Source organism: Beta vulgaris, chromosome 6, assembly GCF_026745355.1.
Source record: "Beta vulgaris subsp. vulgaris cultivar EL10 chromosome 6, EL10.2, whole genome shotgun sequence".
In the NCBI taxonomy this organism is placed as follows: Eukaryota; Viridiplantae; Streptophyta; class Magnoliopsida; order Caryophyllales; family Amaranthaceae; genus Beta; species Beta vulgaris.
Genome location: NC_079207.1, coordinates 5,842,571 through 5,854,862, shown reverse-complemented (window position 1 = coordinate 5,854,862; position 12,292 = coordinate 5,842,571). Strand labels below are relative to the sequence as shown.

General features: G+C 34.9%; 2 protein-coding genes across 6 annotated transcripts; both read left to right on the top strand.

Annotated features, from left to right (window-relative positions):
- Nucleotides 1–1,179: 1,179 nt before the first annotated feature.
- LOC104895220 (probable inactive shikimate kinase like 1, chloroplastic) lies at nt 1,180–11,937 on the top strand. 5 transcript variants are annotated; one of them, XR_008969765.1, is made up of 12 exons: nt 1,182–1,493; nt 1,713–1,762; nt 2,894–2,948; nt 3,040–3,112; nt 3,208–3,295; nt 4,533–4,627; nt 4,743–4,869; nt 4,987–5,065; nt 5,154–5,218; nt 5,626–5,699; nt 5,942–6,027; nt 11,685–11,937. XR_008969765.1 is itself a non-coding variant. In XM_019250109.3 (11 exons), the coding sequence occupies exons 1-10, from the start codon at nt 1,292–1,294 to the stop codon at nt 5,692–5,694; spliced, it is 903 nt and encodes a 300-aa protein (XP_019105654.2). In that variant the 5' UTR covers nt 1,182–1,291; the 3' UTR covers nt 5,695–5,699; nt 5,942–6,245. The 5 variants fall into 5 exon arrangements, 3 of the variants coding, with proteins under 3 accessions (XP_048502074.1, XP_019105654.2, XP_010679969.2); XR_002040146.3 differs by lacking the exon at nt 11,685–11,937 and having other exon boundaries at nt 5,626–5,765; nt 5,942–6,245; XM_019250109.3 differs by lacking the exon at nt 11,685–11,937 and having other exon boundaries at nt 5,942–6,245.
- Nucleotides 6,391–6,894, top strand: LOC104895219 (copper transporter 6). The gene has a single exon (XM_010681666.3). It carries the CDS (start codon nt 6,391–6,393, stop codon nt 6,892–6,894), a length of 504 nt encoding a protein of 167 aa, XP_010679968.2.
- Nucleotides 11,938–12,292: the final 355 nt, after the last annotated feature.

Below are 12,292 nucleotides of genomic sequence, written 5' to 3'. Positions count from 1 at the left end.
AGTGTAGTGTAAGTCACAGCTCGAAAGTCATAATTCGGCAAATACTGTATAATGAAGGATAAAGAGGAGTTACATTTGGTATACATCAAAATATACAATCGTATATCCAAAAACTATTTTTTGCTCATATATAGATATTTCATTTACCCCAATCATCTTGGGAATAAGGCTTAGTTATTGTTGCATTTAGCGAATTTTGCTCATTTGGAAAGCTTTGATTATACTACGTTCATGTTAGACCGAGTGTTGTGATAAAAGTTGTAGACTCAAGATATAACATGATATTCATCAACTAGTGGTTCAACCACCTCCCAAATGTACCGTACTTTCATTATTAAAAGAATCATATTAATGGTAAAATCTTATCCGTAGTTGGGGAATTTGTTTCCTATTAGGGGCATTTTGAGGATAGGGATCTCCCTTACCTTCTCTTTTTCTTAGAGTGTTTAGCTCCGAATTCGGATCGGATTGACCTGTGTAAGGTTTTGGTTCGGTAGGGTAATTCATCTTACCAATAATATAAAAAAAAAGAGGTAAGAGTCTAATCAATCAATCATCTATGAGTCGGACTAAAATCGTTATATTTATTCGTCCTACACTTTTCAATGAAAATTTTCAATGCAATACATTATTGGGAATATTTCACACTACTACCAAGGTCCTATTGCTAACTTTTAATTTTGATTTCTTTCTGATAAATTTTCATTTTCATTTTAAACAAATTAGATCACATTAATAAGAAGGAGAGAATGACTAACATATAAGTTTGTTAAACTAAACCACCTATCTAACTTTCAATATACAATCTGACTTATTGATGTGGTCGGATTCTTTTACTTATTTGTGTATGTGCATTTATCTCCCCAATCCCAACACTAAACAAATATGATCAACTTGATTAATAAACGACCATAAATTACGATAAAAAAATTTAGGGTATGTTATATGCAGCTCTAAGGGTTGCATATAAGACATAAATACACTACTTAAAATGAAAATAAGTTGTGAATGTATAGAAAAATTTTGCATCAACCGATGTAATAAATAATCAAATAATGCAACTTATTTCTATTTTTAGCTTTTTATATACAGGCTTTAAGGCTGCATATAGCTTTTCCCAAAAATTTAATATAGTCTGTAAGGAAAAAAAAAACCTCGTGAATATCCATGATAACAAAAATACATACCCTAGACTTATGATCTATTTCACAAAAACCTCCAAGTCTAAGGTGGTGGTATTAAAAAGGAATTGCAAACACACAAAAAAAAGAAATAGAAACCACCTACTTCCATGGAGATAAGCATACTCCCACGAAAAATCCAGTGTATATGCAGGGGCAGCACTATTCACCCGAAATTTCAACAACAATTCTTCTCTCTTCATTCTCCCATTTCTTTATCTCATTTCAGAGCTCCGAGTTTTTGCCAAAAATGGCGGAAGCAACTCACCACTACTCGCTCATTCGCCGACGAAGCTCAAGCTACTACTGCTGGTTAGTTACTTAAATTACATCTTATATACTTCAATTTCTGGTATGGATTCATCTTTTTTTAGAAATTGTTGCATGCCAAGTATTTGATGATATGTTAATCACTTAATCTCTCCTTACGATTATTAGAAAGTCGATTAATTATGTAAGCGTAATTTTTGCTTCTAAGTTGTTTGAAGGCTGAAATTTTTAATTGATATGTTGATCTATTTGTTTTATCAGTAAATTTGGAAGCTGAACCTGTTAGTGCTGATGCATCTGTTGCTGTAAAGGTGTTCTCTCACTCTCTTTCTCATAATTACGTGGATTATGCAGTAATTGTTCTTAATTACTCACTGTTGCAATTAAGAACCAGTTTGTAATAGCCGTAAATTGGCAATGATGATCATGTTTGGGTTTGAGATCACGATACATTTGAGTCGGATGTTGAAAGAGTAACATAAGAATTGTGAATGTTCTTAATTGGAGAAGGAATTCCAATACTGAAGGTAATAGCCGTAAAATGGCAAAGATGATCATTTTGGGTTTGAGGTCATAACTCATAATACATTTGAGTCGGATGTTGAAAGAGTAACATAAGAATGGTGAATGTTCTTAATCAGAGAAGGAATTCCAACACTAAATAACTACTAGAAGGTTAAATGATTGTGCCGAACCTGCTTCTGAATAGAAGTGCGCTTATGTAAGCAGGATCAGTAGGTGGGATGAGAAAAGTGCCATACTTTAATTATCAATGACACATGTTCATTGAAAATAAGATAAAGGGAAGTTTTTCAAAACGCGAAGGTTTGAAGCTACATTCATTCGGTGAGAGTATTGGCACTTTTCCCATCCCACCTACTTAGAAGTTAATGTCTTTCAAAAGAAAAGTTGAAAACGATGGTTGTGTGAATCAGAAGGAAAATACTCAAACTTAAATTCCTTCTTGCCCCATCCAAGTTTGTCATGAGATACTTTACCATTTCCATTTTGTTAACTGTTCTACCATGTCACCAAAGCCACTATTACTGCCTTGTATATGTATAATGCATGATGTTATTGTGACCTGAACAATATTTTGAAATTGCCAAGTATTAGAAATTATCATCCTACTTTATTTACTTTGGAAAACTTTTTATTGTGAATTCGTAAGGAGGATCATGTTCAAATTGCAAAACAAATAAAGAGATGGTTGGCTAACTACAAGCTTGCATGATCTGCTTTATTATGTTAAAAAAGAAATCTGATATAGATTGCTCTTCAGGGGTGGGTAGTTAAAATAAGTTGATTTTAAATGGTTGTGTACAAATATACCAATTACCTATTTTTGTGACTTAATAATCTTGTCATTTTAGGGATGATTAAGAAATAGTTTAGCTTGTGATTTCCAGTGCTTATTGTTAACTGTTTCAGTTTTAATTTAGAACAAGGCAACAGCTATATCTGCAGATCTGAAAGGAACATCGATATTCCTTGTCGGTAGGCCTCACTTGCACTTGAATTGACTCACCTGGATGCTATAACTCTACGGGATTCTAATGTCTTATGCTATATATACTTCTTTGCAAAGGTATGAGCAGTACAATGAAGACCAGTGTGGGCAAGATTCTTGCAGATGAGTTACGATATTACTACTTTGATAGGTTATTTCCTATTTTCTCCCCTCTTTAATTTTAGTGTCATCTGCAAATAAAAGTCATATGTGTTTCTTATTTGATTTTGTGGTCGCCTATATTAGTGATATGGTAGTTGAGGAGGCGGCTGGTGAGTATTCTTCTGGCAAATCTTTCAGAGAGAGGAATGAAGATGGTTTTCGTGAATCAGAGGTAGCTTTTTATCAGCAACTTGTGGACACTTGTGGTGGTTATGAATGGGGTTTTCAATGTGTTGACATTGATTGGCTTATTATCAAATGATGATTCACTTCTTTTCGTAGAAGTGTGAATCTGAGGTCATTTGATATAACAACACATTCTTCTTGAAATGTGCATGCTCATCTTTGAGTTTGTAGAACATGAATTATATCTCTCATGCTACTACTAAAAAATTGTGAAGATAACTGTACCTAGTGTGAAGCATGAAGGAATGAACTTGACTTTGGTAAGTGGAGCACAACTATATTTCTCAATTTAATTAGGAACCTTATTAATAACTATGGAAGGTAAAGGGGAGCGGAGATATGGTAATAGGATTTTGAATAATAGTCACACTTTTCTTAAGATATAAAAGCAGAAGTTCATATTTGGTCAGCAGAACCCAGGTAATCCCCTCAATCTAGACATTGTTAATGATAAGAAAACCTTTACTCCCTAATCTCATGTGTTTGTTTATCATTGATTCATTGTATTATTGTTTTGTCTCCTATTGAATATTGATAATAAAATCGTAGTCATTGAAATAACTGTTGTTATTCCTACTGTACTAGTACAATACTTGTTGAATTCAACCCATTGATTGTATAAGATGTATCCGAAGAGACTCCATTCAGTCATTACATTCTTTGGTTTATGCAAATTTAACATTGACAAAAAATTTGGACAAAAGAGTACTCTATTAACTGAAAGGAAAGAAAGTATTGAGGAAATATCACTAATTTTACTAGCAGTTCCCATCTTTGCTTCTGTAAAGTTATACATATGTAAGAAAACTTTGAAGAAGGTGAGTACCATCACTCAAGGTCCTTTGCCAATTTCTTGTTCATTTTGAACTTTGAACAGTTATCTGGTTTCATCACTGAATGTCACCTATCAAGGGTCTGTTAAGAAAAATAGCCTTGACTAAGGATACCAAAAAAGAGTTTATTGGTCACGTTGTTGCTATGACTATGAGACACTTAAGCAGAACAGGAGTGATACTTTGAAAATATTCACTGGACCTGAATGTGGTACAGTTTCTCATTGAGTAATTTCAAGCTGATATACTATACTGAGTGCAGTTTATCTGTTCCTTGTAGCAGTGGCTTATCAATCTTTTTTGACCTAATTTAGTGGGAATTTGATTGTCAATGGAATTAATCTTTCTTAAGCTTTGCTGTTAAGCCACCAAAATTTAATATCTAGCTAGTTTATCTTGCAGACTGAGGTTTTGAAGCAATTATCGTCATTGGGCCGATTGGTTGTCAATGCAGGAAATGGTGCGGTTGAGACTGCAACTAATTTGTAAGCCTATTATTGTGGTAGTCTATGTAATGTTCTTTTGTAAATTTTGTGACATTTCATGATTTGCCAATTTAGTTATATTTGGTCTTCTGATTTGCTTTCCGGGAACGTTCAGGTCTCTTCTACGCCATGGAATTATAATATGGATAGATGTTCCTCTATACATGATAGCAAAGGAATTTATCAGAGATGATGATCAATCTACAATGCCCAACATATCTACTTCAGATTCCTTCTCTGAGGTTGAGTCTGCATTCCTTAATTTGTAGGAGTACCTAATGCATTAAGGCATAAGTCAGATTTGTAAGCAAACATATTACCCTGTGTATGATCATTCGTACTTTCAAAAAATTTGCTAGGCATTGGACCAGGTAACTCTGGTTTATGAAGAAAACAGAGAAGGATATGCTACAGCAGATGCAATGATCTCAGTTCAAGGTACGCTCTTGCCTTTTGTGTTGTACTGAGAATTCTGCACTTATATTCTTTTTTCCCACTGTCGTATTTAAACGCTTCAACTTGACAGGGGTGGCTTCCAAACTTGCTTATGATGAATTTGAGCATGTCACTGCTGAAGACATGGCATTGGAGGTATCATCCCTCCACCCCCCCCCCCCCCCCCCTCTTCTGTTGAAGTCCTTTCTGAGTAGCTTTCCGGTTCTTGGATTACCAAGAATCGTTGTCCTCTCCCATTGTAGAAGCATAATATTGATCTACTGCCTCATAAATCTTTAATCTTGGGTCAAATTTTAATACTATTATCATTCTTCATTAATAAACAGAGTTGATCATTTCTAGGCCAGGCTGCAGCCAAAAACAGTTTTCCTATACCCAGAAAATTTGTCCAAAAAGCAAAACTGAGCGTGAGTTAGGCTGCAAGTTGAGCAGGGAAATGGTGGCCCAAATTGGGCTAGCTGGCTATGACCATCTTTAAAGTAAACTTATACCAGTCAATGCTTTGTGTAGGTGTTAACCTCCTCTAAATTTGTTATTTACAGGTCTTGAAGCAGATAGAGAAGCTTACAAGAGTCAGGAAGATGATGGAAGAAGCTGGAAGACCTTTTTAATTGAAGTTTGCTTCTTTCTTTCGCTTTTTGTCTAAATACTAACTTTTAACTTTAAAGCGCTGTTGAAAATTGTAAGCATAATGTGCATCAAGTATCATATGAACTACTAAATGTTACAGGACTACCATTTCATATCTTAATGAATTATACAATATAGATTAGGTTGCTTGGAGGTTAGAGATAGCACATTTTCCTTTTCCTGACATTAATATTGTACTTTAGTTCTAATTCCTGATTTTTTTGGCAGCTCATTCTTCCTAAAAAAGCAAATTCAAACTCTTGGTGCCAAGCATGAGATATTATTCTTCCCGCTGAAAAAGCTACCGGTGTCGGGTGCATATTTTGTTAGATTCTGTCTTTCATTCTAAGCTTCAGCCTTTTTCTTCTTGATTTGCTAATTGTAAAGGAAGAAAAGCTTAAAAAGGGAAAAACCAAGTGAAAATTGTCTAAAAATGATTAATTTCAACTGTATTACAAGGAGTCTTCATTATTTATTTGGTTTAAAACTGATTTAATGGAAAAAGGTATTTGCTGAATTAGCTAATATGAAATCTGTTCTTTACTGTAACTCTTTTCTTTTAGTAGGAACAGTGCTTTTCTTTGAAATAAAGCTTATTAATACTCAGCCTTTCAACATATAAAACCCCCCACCACCAACCTTGTTAGCACAGGTAATAATTCTACTAGTAAACAACAATGAAATATCCCTTTATAAACATTTATCATCATCACCACCACAATCTCACTGCTTTATCATCTCCTTCGCCATCCCCGTCTCCATCTCCATCTCGATCACCGTCTTTTGGGACCCACAAGGTGATGTTCCATACAGCGTTCTACTGGGGTAAAGCACACCAGATTCTGTTCCCTGGTTGGCCAGGTTCCAGCACCGGTATGTATGTGCTAGCGGTATTTTTAGTCTTTTCCTTGGCCATTTTGGTGGAGTGCTTCTCCTATTGCCAGCTTATTAAACCCGGCTCGAACCGAGTTGCTGACTGCTTTTTTAAAATCGGAGTACGGGCGGTCCGAGCTGGGATATCTTACATGGTCATATTGGCTGTTATGTCTTACAATGCTGGCATTTTCATAGCGGCCATTGTTGGACATGTTGTTGGGTATATGGTTTTTGGTAGTGGGCTTTTACTGAAGCCTGATGGGCCTTCATCACCAGGTGTTGGAATTGGGCCTTTTAAAATTTAATGCATTTTCTTTTTTTTTTTTGGTTATCCGGGGGAGTAAATTATTGTTGAAAGATAATTTAAATTGATACATCAAATAATGTTTAAGCAATGAATTTTCTTCTACTTTAGTGGCGCTTGATTTAATTTAATCTTAGTTCGCTTTCTCCTCAAAAAAAGCAATGAATTTTCTTAAATCGAATATATTAATATCGGACTTTATCTTCCAATTTTTTAATAATGTAAACTTTTATAATACTTTCTCCGTTTCTTTTTAAGTGACACATTTCTTGTTTTCACGTTTGCCAATGCATTATTTTAACTACTAATATCTTCAATTCTTAATAAGTAAAAATTATAAAAAGTTGATATTAAAAAAATTCACATTCAGACGAATCTAACAAGATCCCACATGACTGTTTTTCCTAAAATGTAAATCACCAAAGCTAATTAAAGTTTAAACTGTGAATTACTCCCTCCGTCTTTTTTTATTTGCTACATTTTGCCATTTAGGGGTGTTTCAATTTATTTGCTACATTTGCAAATATTTCCATATATAGTACATAAGTCCCACACTTTATTTACAAATTTGTCATCACTCCCTTCTTGATTTTGTAAATGTTTCCATATATAATACATAGGTCCCACAATTTACCTATTTGTTTTTTTGTTAATTCCATTTATGTCAATGGTCCCCACTCCCTCCTTGGTCTTTGTGAAAAAGTGCTTGTAGCAAATAAAAAAAGACGGAGGGAGTAATAAACATTATGCAAATGTGTTACTTAAAAAGAAACAGAGGAAGTAGTATTCAATTATTTATTAAAATTCTTTGTGTCCCAGTCAAGTTGGAGAATAATTAACAATTTACCCATGTCCCATTCAATGAATGTGATACTACATTAACATTACTAATAGACTAATAGTACTGATAACCTGAACAACAGATTCCAAAATCGGGTACCACTAGATAGGATGTATCCAGTAATAGAAATTAGAAAACACCCTTTCAACGTTATTTCAATTATCAGAGAATATGATACTTTTTTTGACAGTGGATATTTTAAATGAATGAGTGCGACAAAACACCTTTAAACATTATTCCAATGAGCTGAAAATCTTTATACCCTAAGTTTTTTTATAGGAAAAAGATAGTAATGGAAGAAACCTTTGTATCCAATGCATATGCATGGTGGACTTACATGATAGAATAGATGACAGAGGGAGAAATTTTGGTACATGCATGTAAACAGAAGGAATTGTTTTAAATGAGTGGTAAAAACAAAAGAAAATAAGTTTTTGACCAATCAATCGAATATTGATTAATACGTAATTGGTCGAGTTCTTTTAATGTTGCAATTTGTGATGTCCATAAGAGAGGGGTGCGAAAGGGGCTAATATTTGCTAATTTTTTTTAATCAAATTTCGTATTTTGGTTGTATAACTTGTCATCTCTTGAAGTCTGAAGACTTTGGTATACTTTTTCTATTTTTTTTATTTGTAACACTTTCTTAAAAGGGAAATAATTAATTACTTGCAACACTTTCTACTTTTGCTTTTCCATTCTCTCTATATCTCTTCCATTACATGGGGCCCTCTCTTTTTTTCCCTCTCTACCTCTCTTCTACCCAAATTTTGCATTGTAGTTGACAAAAAAAATGTTGTAACTAAAAAAAACCGGAGGAAGTACCATTTTCTCAACAAGCTTTCATGGTTTTCATGTGATTATATAGGTTTATTAGGATTACCATGAGTTTTGGGACTCCTAATTTGGAGCTCCAAAATTGACAATAAACACCTTTTTTTTGTTTTCTGGTGATCGTGAAAAGGTGAATAAAACTTTTATTCTGTATTGAGTTTTAAGTGACATCCTTAGACTCATGGTATGTTCTTTATTAATGGAGACCACTCATTTATATATGCGTGTTATGCATGCATGAAAAATGTACATCCCATCTTGTACACTCCTTGCACAATATAATTTGACTAAGCACCCCAATCGAACAATTGTGATTTGAATCCTTTAATTAGTGCTATATTCTCTCCCCTTTCTTTTTACTAGTTTTTATATGCACGCGATGCGTGCGAACATACGTACAAAATTATTTTTTTAGGAGATGAAAAAAAATTAAATTAATTATTAATTATTTCTAATAAATTAGGAATATTTGAATTTTTGATGGTTTTCTTTTTGTAATATTTTTTTATTTTTTAAATTAATTAGGTAGTTTTCTTTTTTATTTTTTCATTAAAGGAAATAGTTATAATAGAGATGTTATGAGGGTAATATGGGGTTTCTAATATTTTGGTGTCCTATCCCCCTTCCCATACAGAATAGAGATTCCTTTGTTAATTTATTAGCCACATTTCACGGTGCATTTAGCACACACCCAAAAAGAAAATTCCCCTAGAAGATGCTAGATTGCTTGCTGGTGGTTCCACTCTAAGAAAGATTATAGTACACAAAACAATTGATCAAAATGATCCCATTCTTTAGTAATCTATCTATTTATACCTCTATACCCTATTTGTCATCTTCATGCCAACTTTCAAACCTCAATCAACTTAGTCTTACTATCTCTAAGCTTCCAAAACTCAAAATCCTAACCCCATAAAAATGCATCCCATGATGCCTATGATGCCCATGATGCCATATCATGATCATGGCTTCTTTAGACCTCCAACAATGTTTGACCCATTCTCCCTCTTCTTTTGGGATGATTTTCCCTGTGACTTCCCGGTCTTCGGAGCACCACCCTATATGGCACCACCACTTATAGCCCCATCACGACCATTCCCACCACGGCCGTTGCTACCTCAAATGAGGGGATTGGTCCCTAGGGCTAAGATTGAGCACAAGGAGACCCCAGAAGCTCATCACTTCATGGCTGAGCTTCCGGGCATGAGAAAAGAGGATGTGGTTGTGAAAGTAGGTGATGGAAATATGCTTCATGTTAGAGCCAAAAGGAATCATGAGAAGGAGGAAAACAAAGAGAGTTATCATCATGTGGAGCGTGGTTTTGGAGAGTTTGTGAGTAAGTTTATGTTACCTCCTGATGCCATTCCTCAGCAGTTGAGGAGTTGTGTGGATAATGGGGTGCTCACAATCACCATTCCTAAGCAGAAAGGGCACCAGCCCCAGTCCAGCTCCCACCCCCAGCCACAGTCGCAGTCGCAGTCGCAGTCCCAGTCCTACTCCCATCCCCAGTCGCAGTCCCAGTCCCAGTCCCAGTCCCAGTCCCAGTCCCACTCTTACTCCCATCCCCAGTCGCAGTCCCACTCCCACTCCCACTCCCACTCCCAGTCGCAATACTATTAATCGTTTAGCCGCATGCCAAGTGATTCTGTACTGTACACTACTATGATATGTCATTTTAGTGGTTAACTAATAAACATAGGCACGTTAGAGCTTTGGCCTTAACATATATGACTGTATTAAGAGTACTTTCTACAAGTATTAATATATTTGTATTGAAGTTAGATAAGAAATAGTACTTTCTCATGGATTTAGTTGTTTAACTGTTTCTCTAAATTTTACTAGTAGCATGACAACTAATCTTAGATAGAAAAAATTTGAGTATATAGCTGATTTCTTGAGAAACACACATGAATACTGCTTATGAAGAAATTAAAAGAGTGGGGAAAATAAATGTACAAGAAACTGATCAACTACCGTTACTATGCATATCTCCGTTATTCGACAAAAAGAAGGATGTTCGAATGTTAGGTTTTTTTTTTTCACAGTTAATTACACGTAGAAGTGGTAATGATGCAAGTCGAGTTCAAGTTTGAACTAGTTCGACTTGACTCGTTAGCATTTTGAGTCGAGTTTGTGTTGAGTCGAGCTGACTCTAAGCGAGTTTTGACTGAGTCGAGCATTGATCGAGTCAAAGCTTTGATCGAGTAGATGTCGAGTAGCTTGCAAGTGTCTCGTGTTAAAAGCAATAATAAGGTAGAAAAATATTGAATTTAGGTATTGTATATTCGAGCTTCTCACGAGTTTTTGAGTCGAGTGGCGAGTTGCTCAACTCGACTCACCAACATATATATCAAGTCGAGCTTTGACCGAGTCGATCTCTAGTAGCTCGCGAATTGTCTCGACTCATTGCAAACCCTACTTACATGCATGCATGTCTTATGCATGCAGTAATAATTGATCAAAAACCTAATCTGTCGTAATGCACATGTCTTATGCATGACAGATAAAAGTATTGCCAATTTGCCAATGACAGTCACGGTCACGGCCTCACGGAAATGATCTGTAGGCACTGGCAACATATGAATTCATCAAGGTCTAAAACCTAGAAATATCTATGGTTAGAATTTAAGAAAAAAAGAACGTGGACCATGGTGTTTTTATGAAAAATGTTGCAAACTTAAAAATCGTTTAATCTTTAGAGTGGTTGATCTTTGACCAATAATATTATCAAATATAATTAATTATTTATAAGATCAAAGCAGAATAATTAGATTATTTACTCTCGCAAACTATTACAATACATCCAAAATATGTTACAGAAGGTCGTAGGTTCACTCCTGCATAAAACCCTAGCCTCCTCTCTCTTTTTTTCTCTCTCTCAAATCCTAGCCTCCCCTACCCCCTCTTCATTAATTAGGGGCTGCCATGGATGTTTTCATCCATGGTAAGTCTCTTTTCTCCTTTTATTTTCAGTTTTTAGTTCATTTTCTTGTTTTGTTCAATAAATTAGTCTCTCTATGAGATTTTTTCAAACCCTGTTATGGGGTTTTTAGTTTTTGTTTTGGAAATCTCCTTCTCCCCTATGGAAGTTGTGAGTATGGTTCTTTTGTTTTTAGGTATGAGAAATTATTCTCATTGGTTGAAGTTCGAGACTCAACATGAAGGTATTAGAATCTCGGATGCGGTCGACCTGACTCGATCAAGAATGTTCTTCCCAAACTATATTAGAATGATAGACTTCCTCATCAATAGCTGCTTGATTCAGCAAATACAAGGGGGTTGTGTTGTATTGTTCGATCTGGTTCATTGTAGTTTCTTCGAAGACGAATTTGATTTAGTCTTGTTTAATTGTATCTTGTTTTACTTTAATACCTATTGTAAATGTCGTTTGACCTTCAATTAATGAAATTTCTCTTTAAAAAAAATACATCCAAAATATGTTGATAAAAGAATTAGTTAAAGTTTAGCATAACATATAAGGGTCAAAGGTGACCCATAACATAAACCAAAGATGATATTGACTACATTGGTCATTACTTTTACCTATTGCAAGAATTTATTGAAGAGTAAGTTTTGATGAATTAAGTTGAGGAGTAGCGAACATCTCTTCCTTCACTAGAAACTCTCACGGGAGTTGCAGGTTTAGTGGCTAAATATCTGGGATCTCCAATGGGTTTCCCCTCTCCTCTTAAAAGAGGCTTTTAATCAATGGGATTTCTCAAAC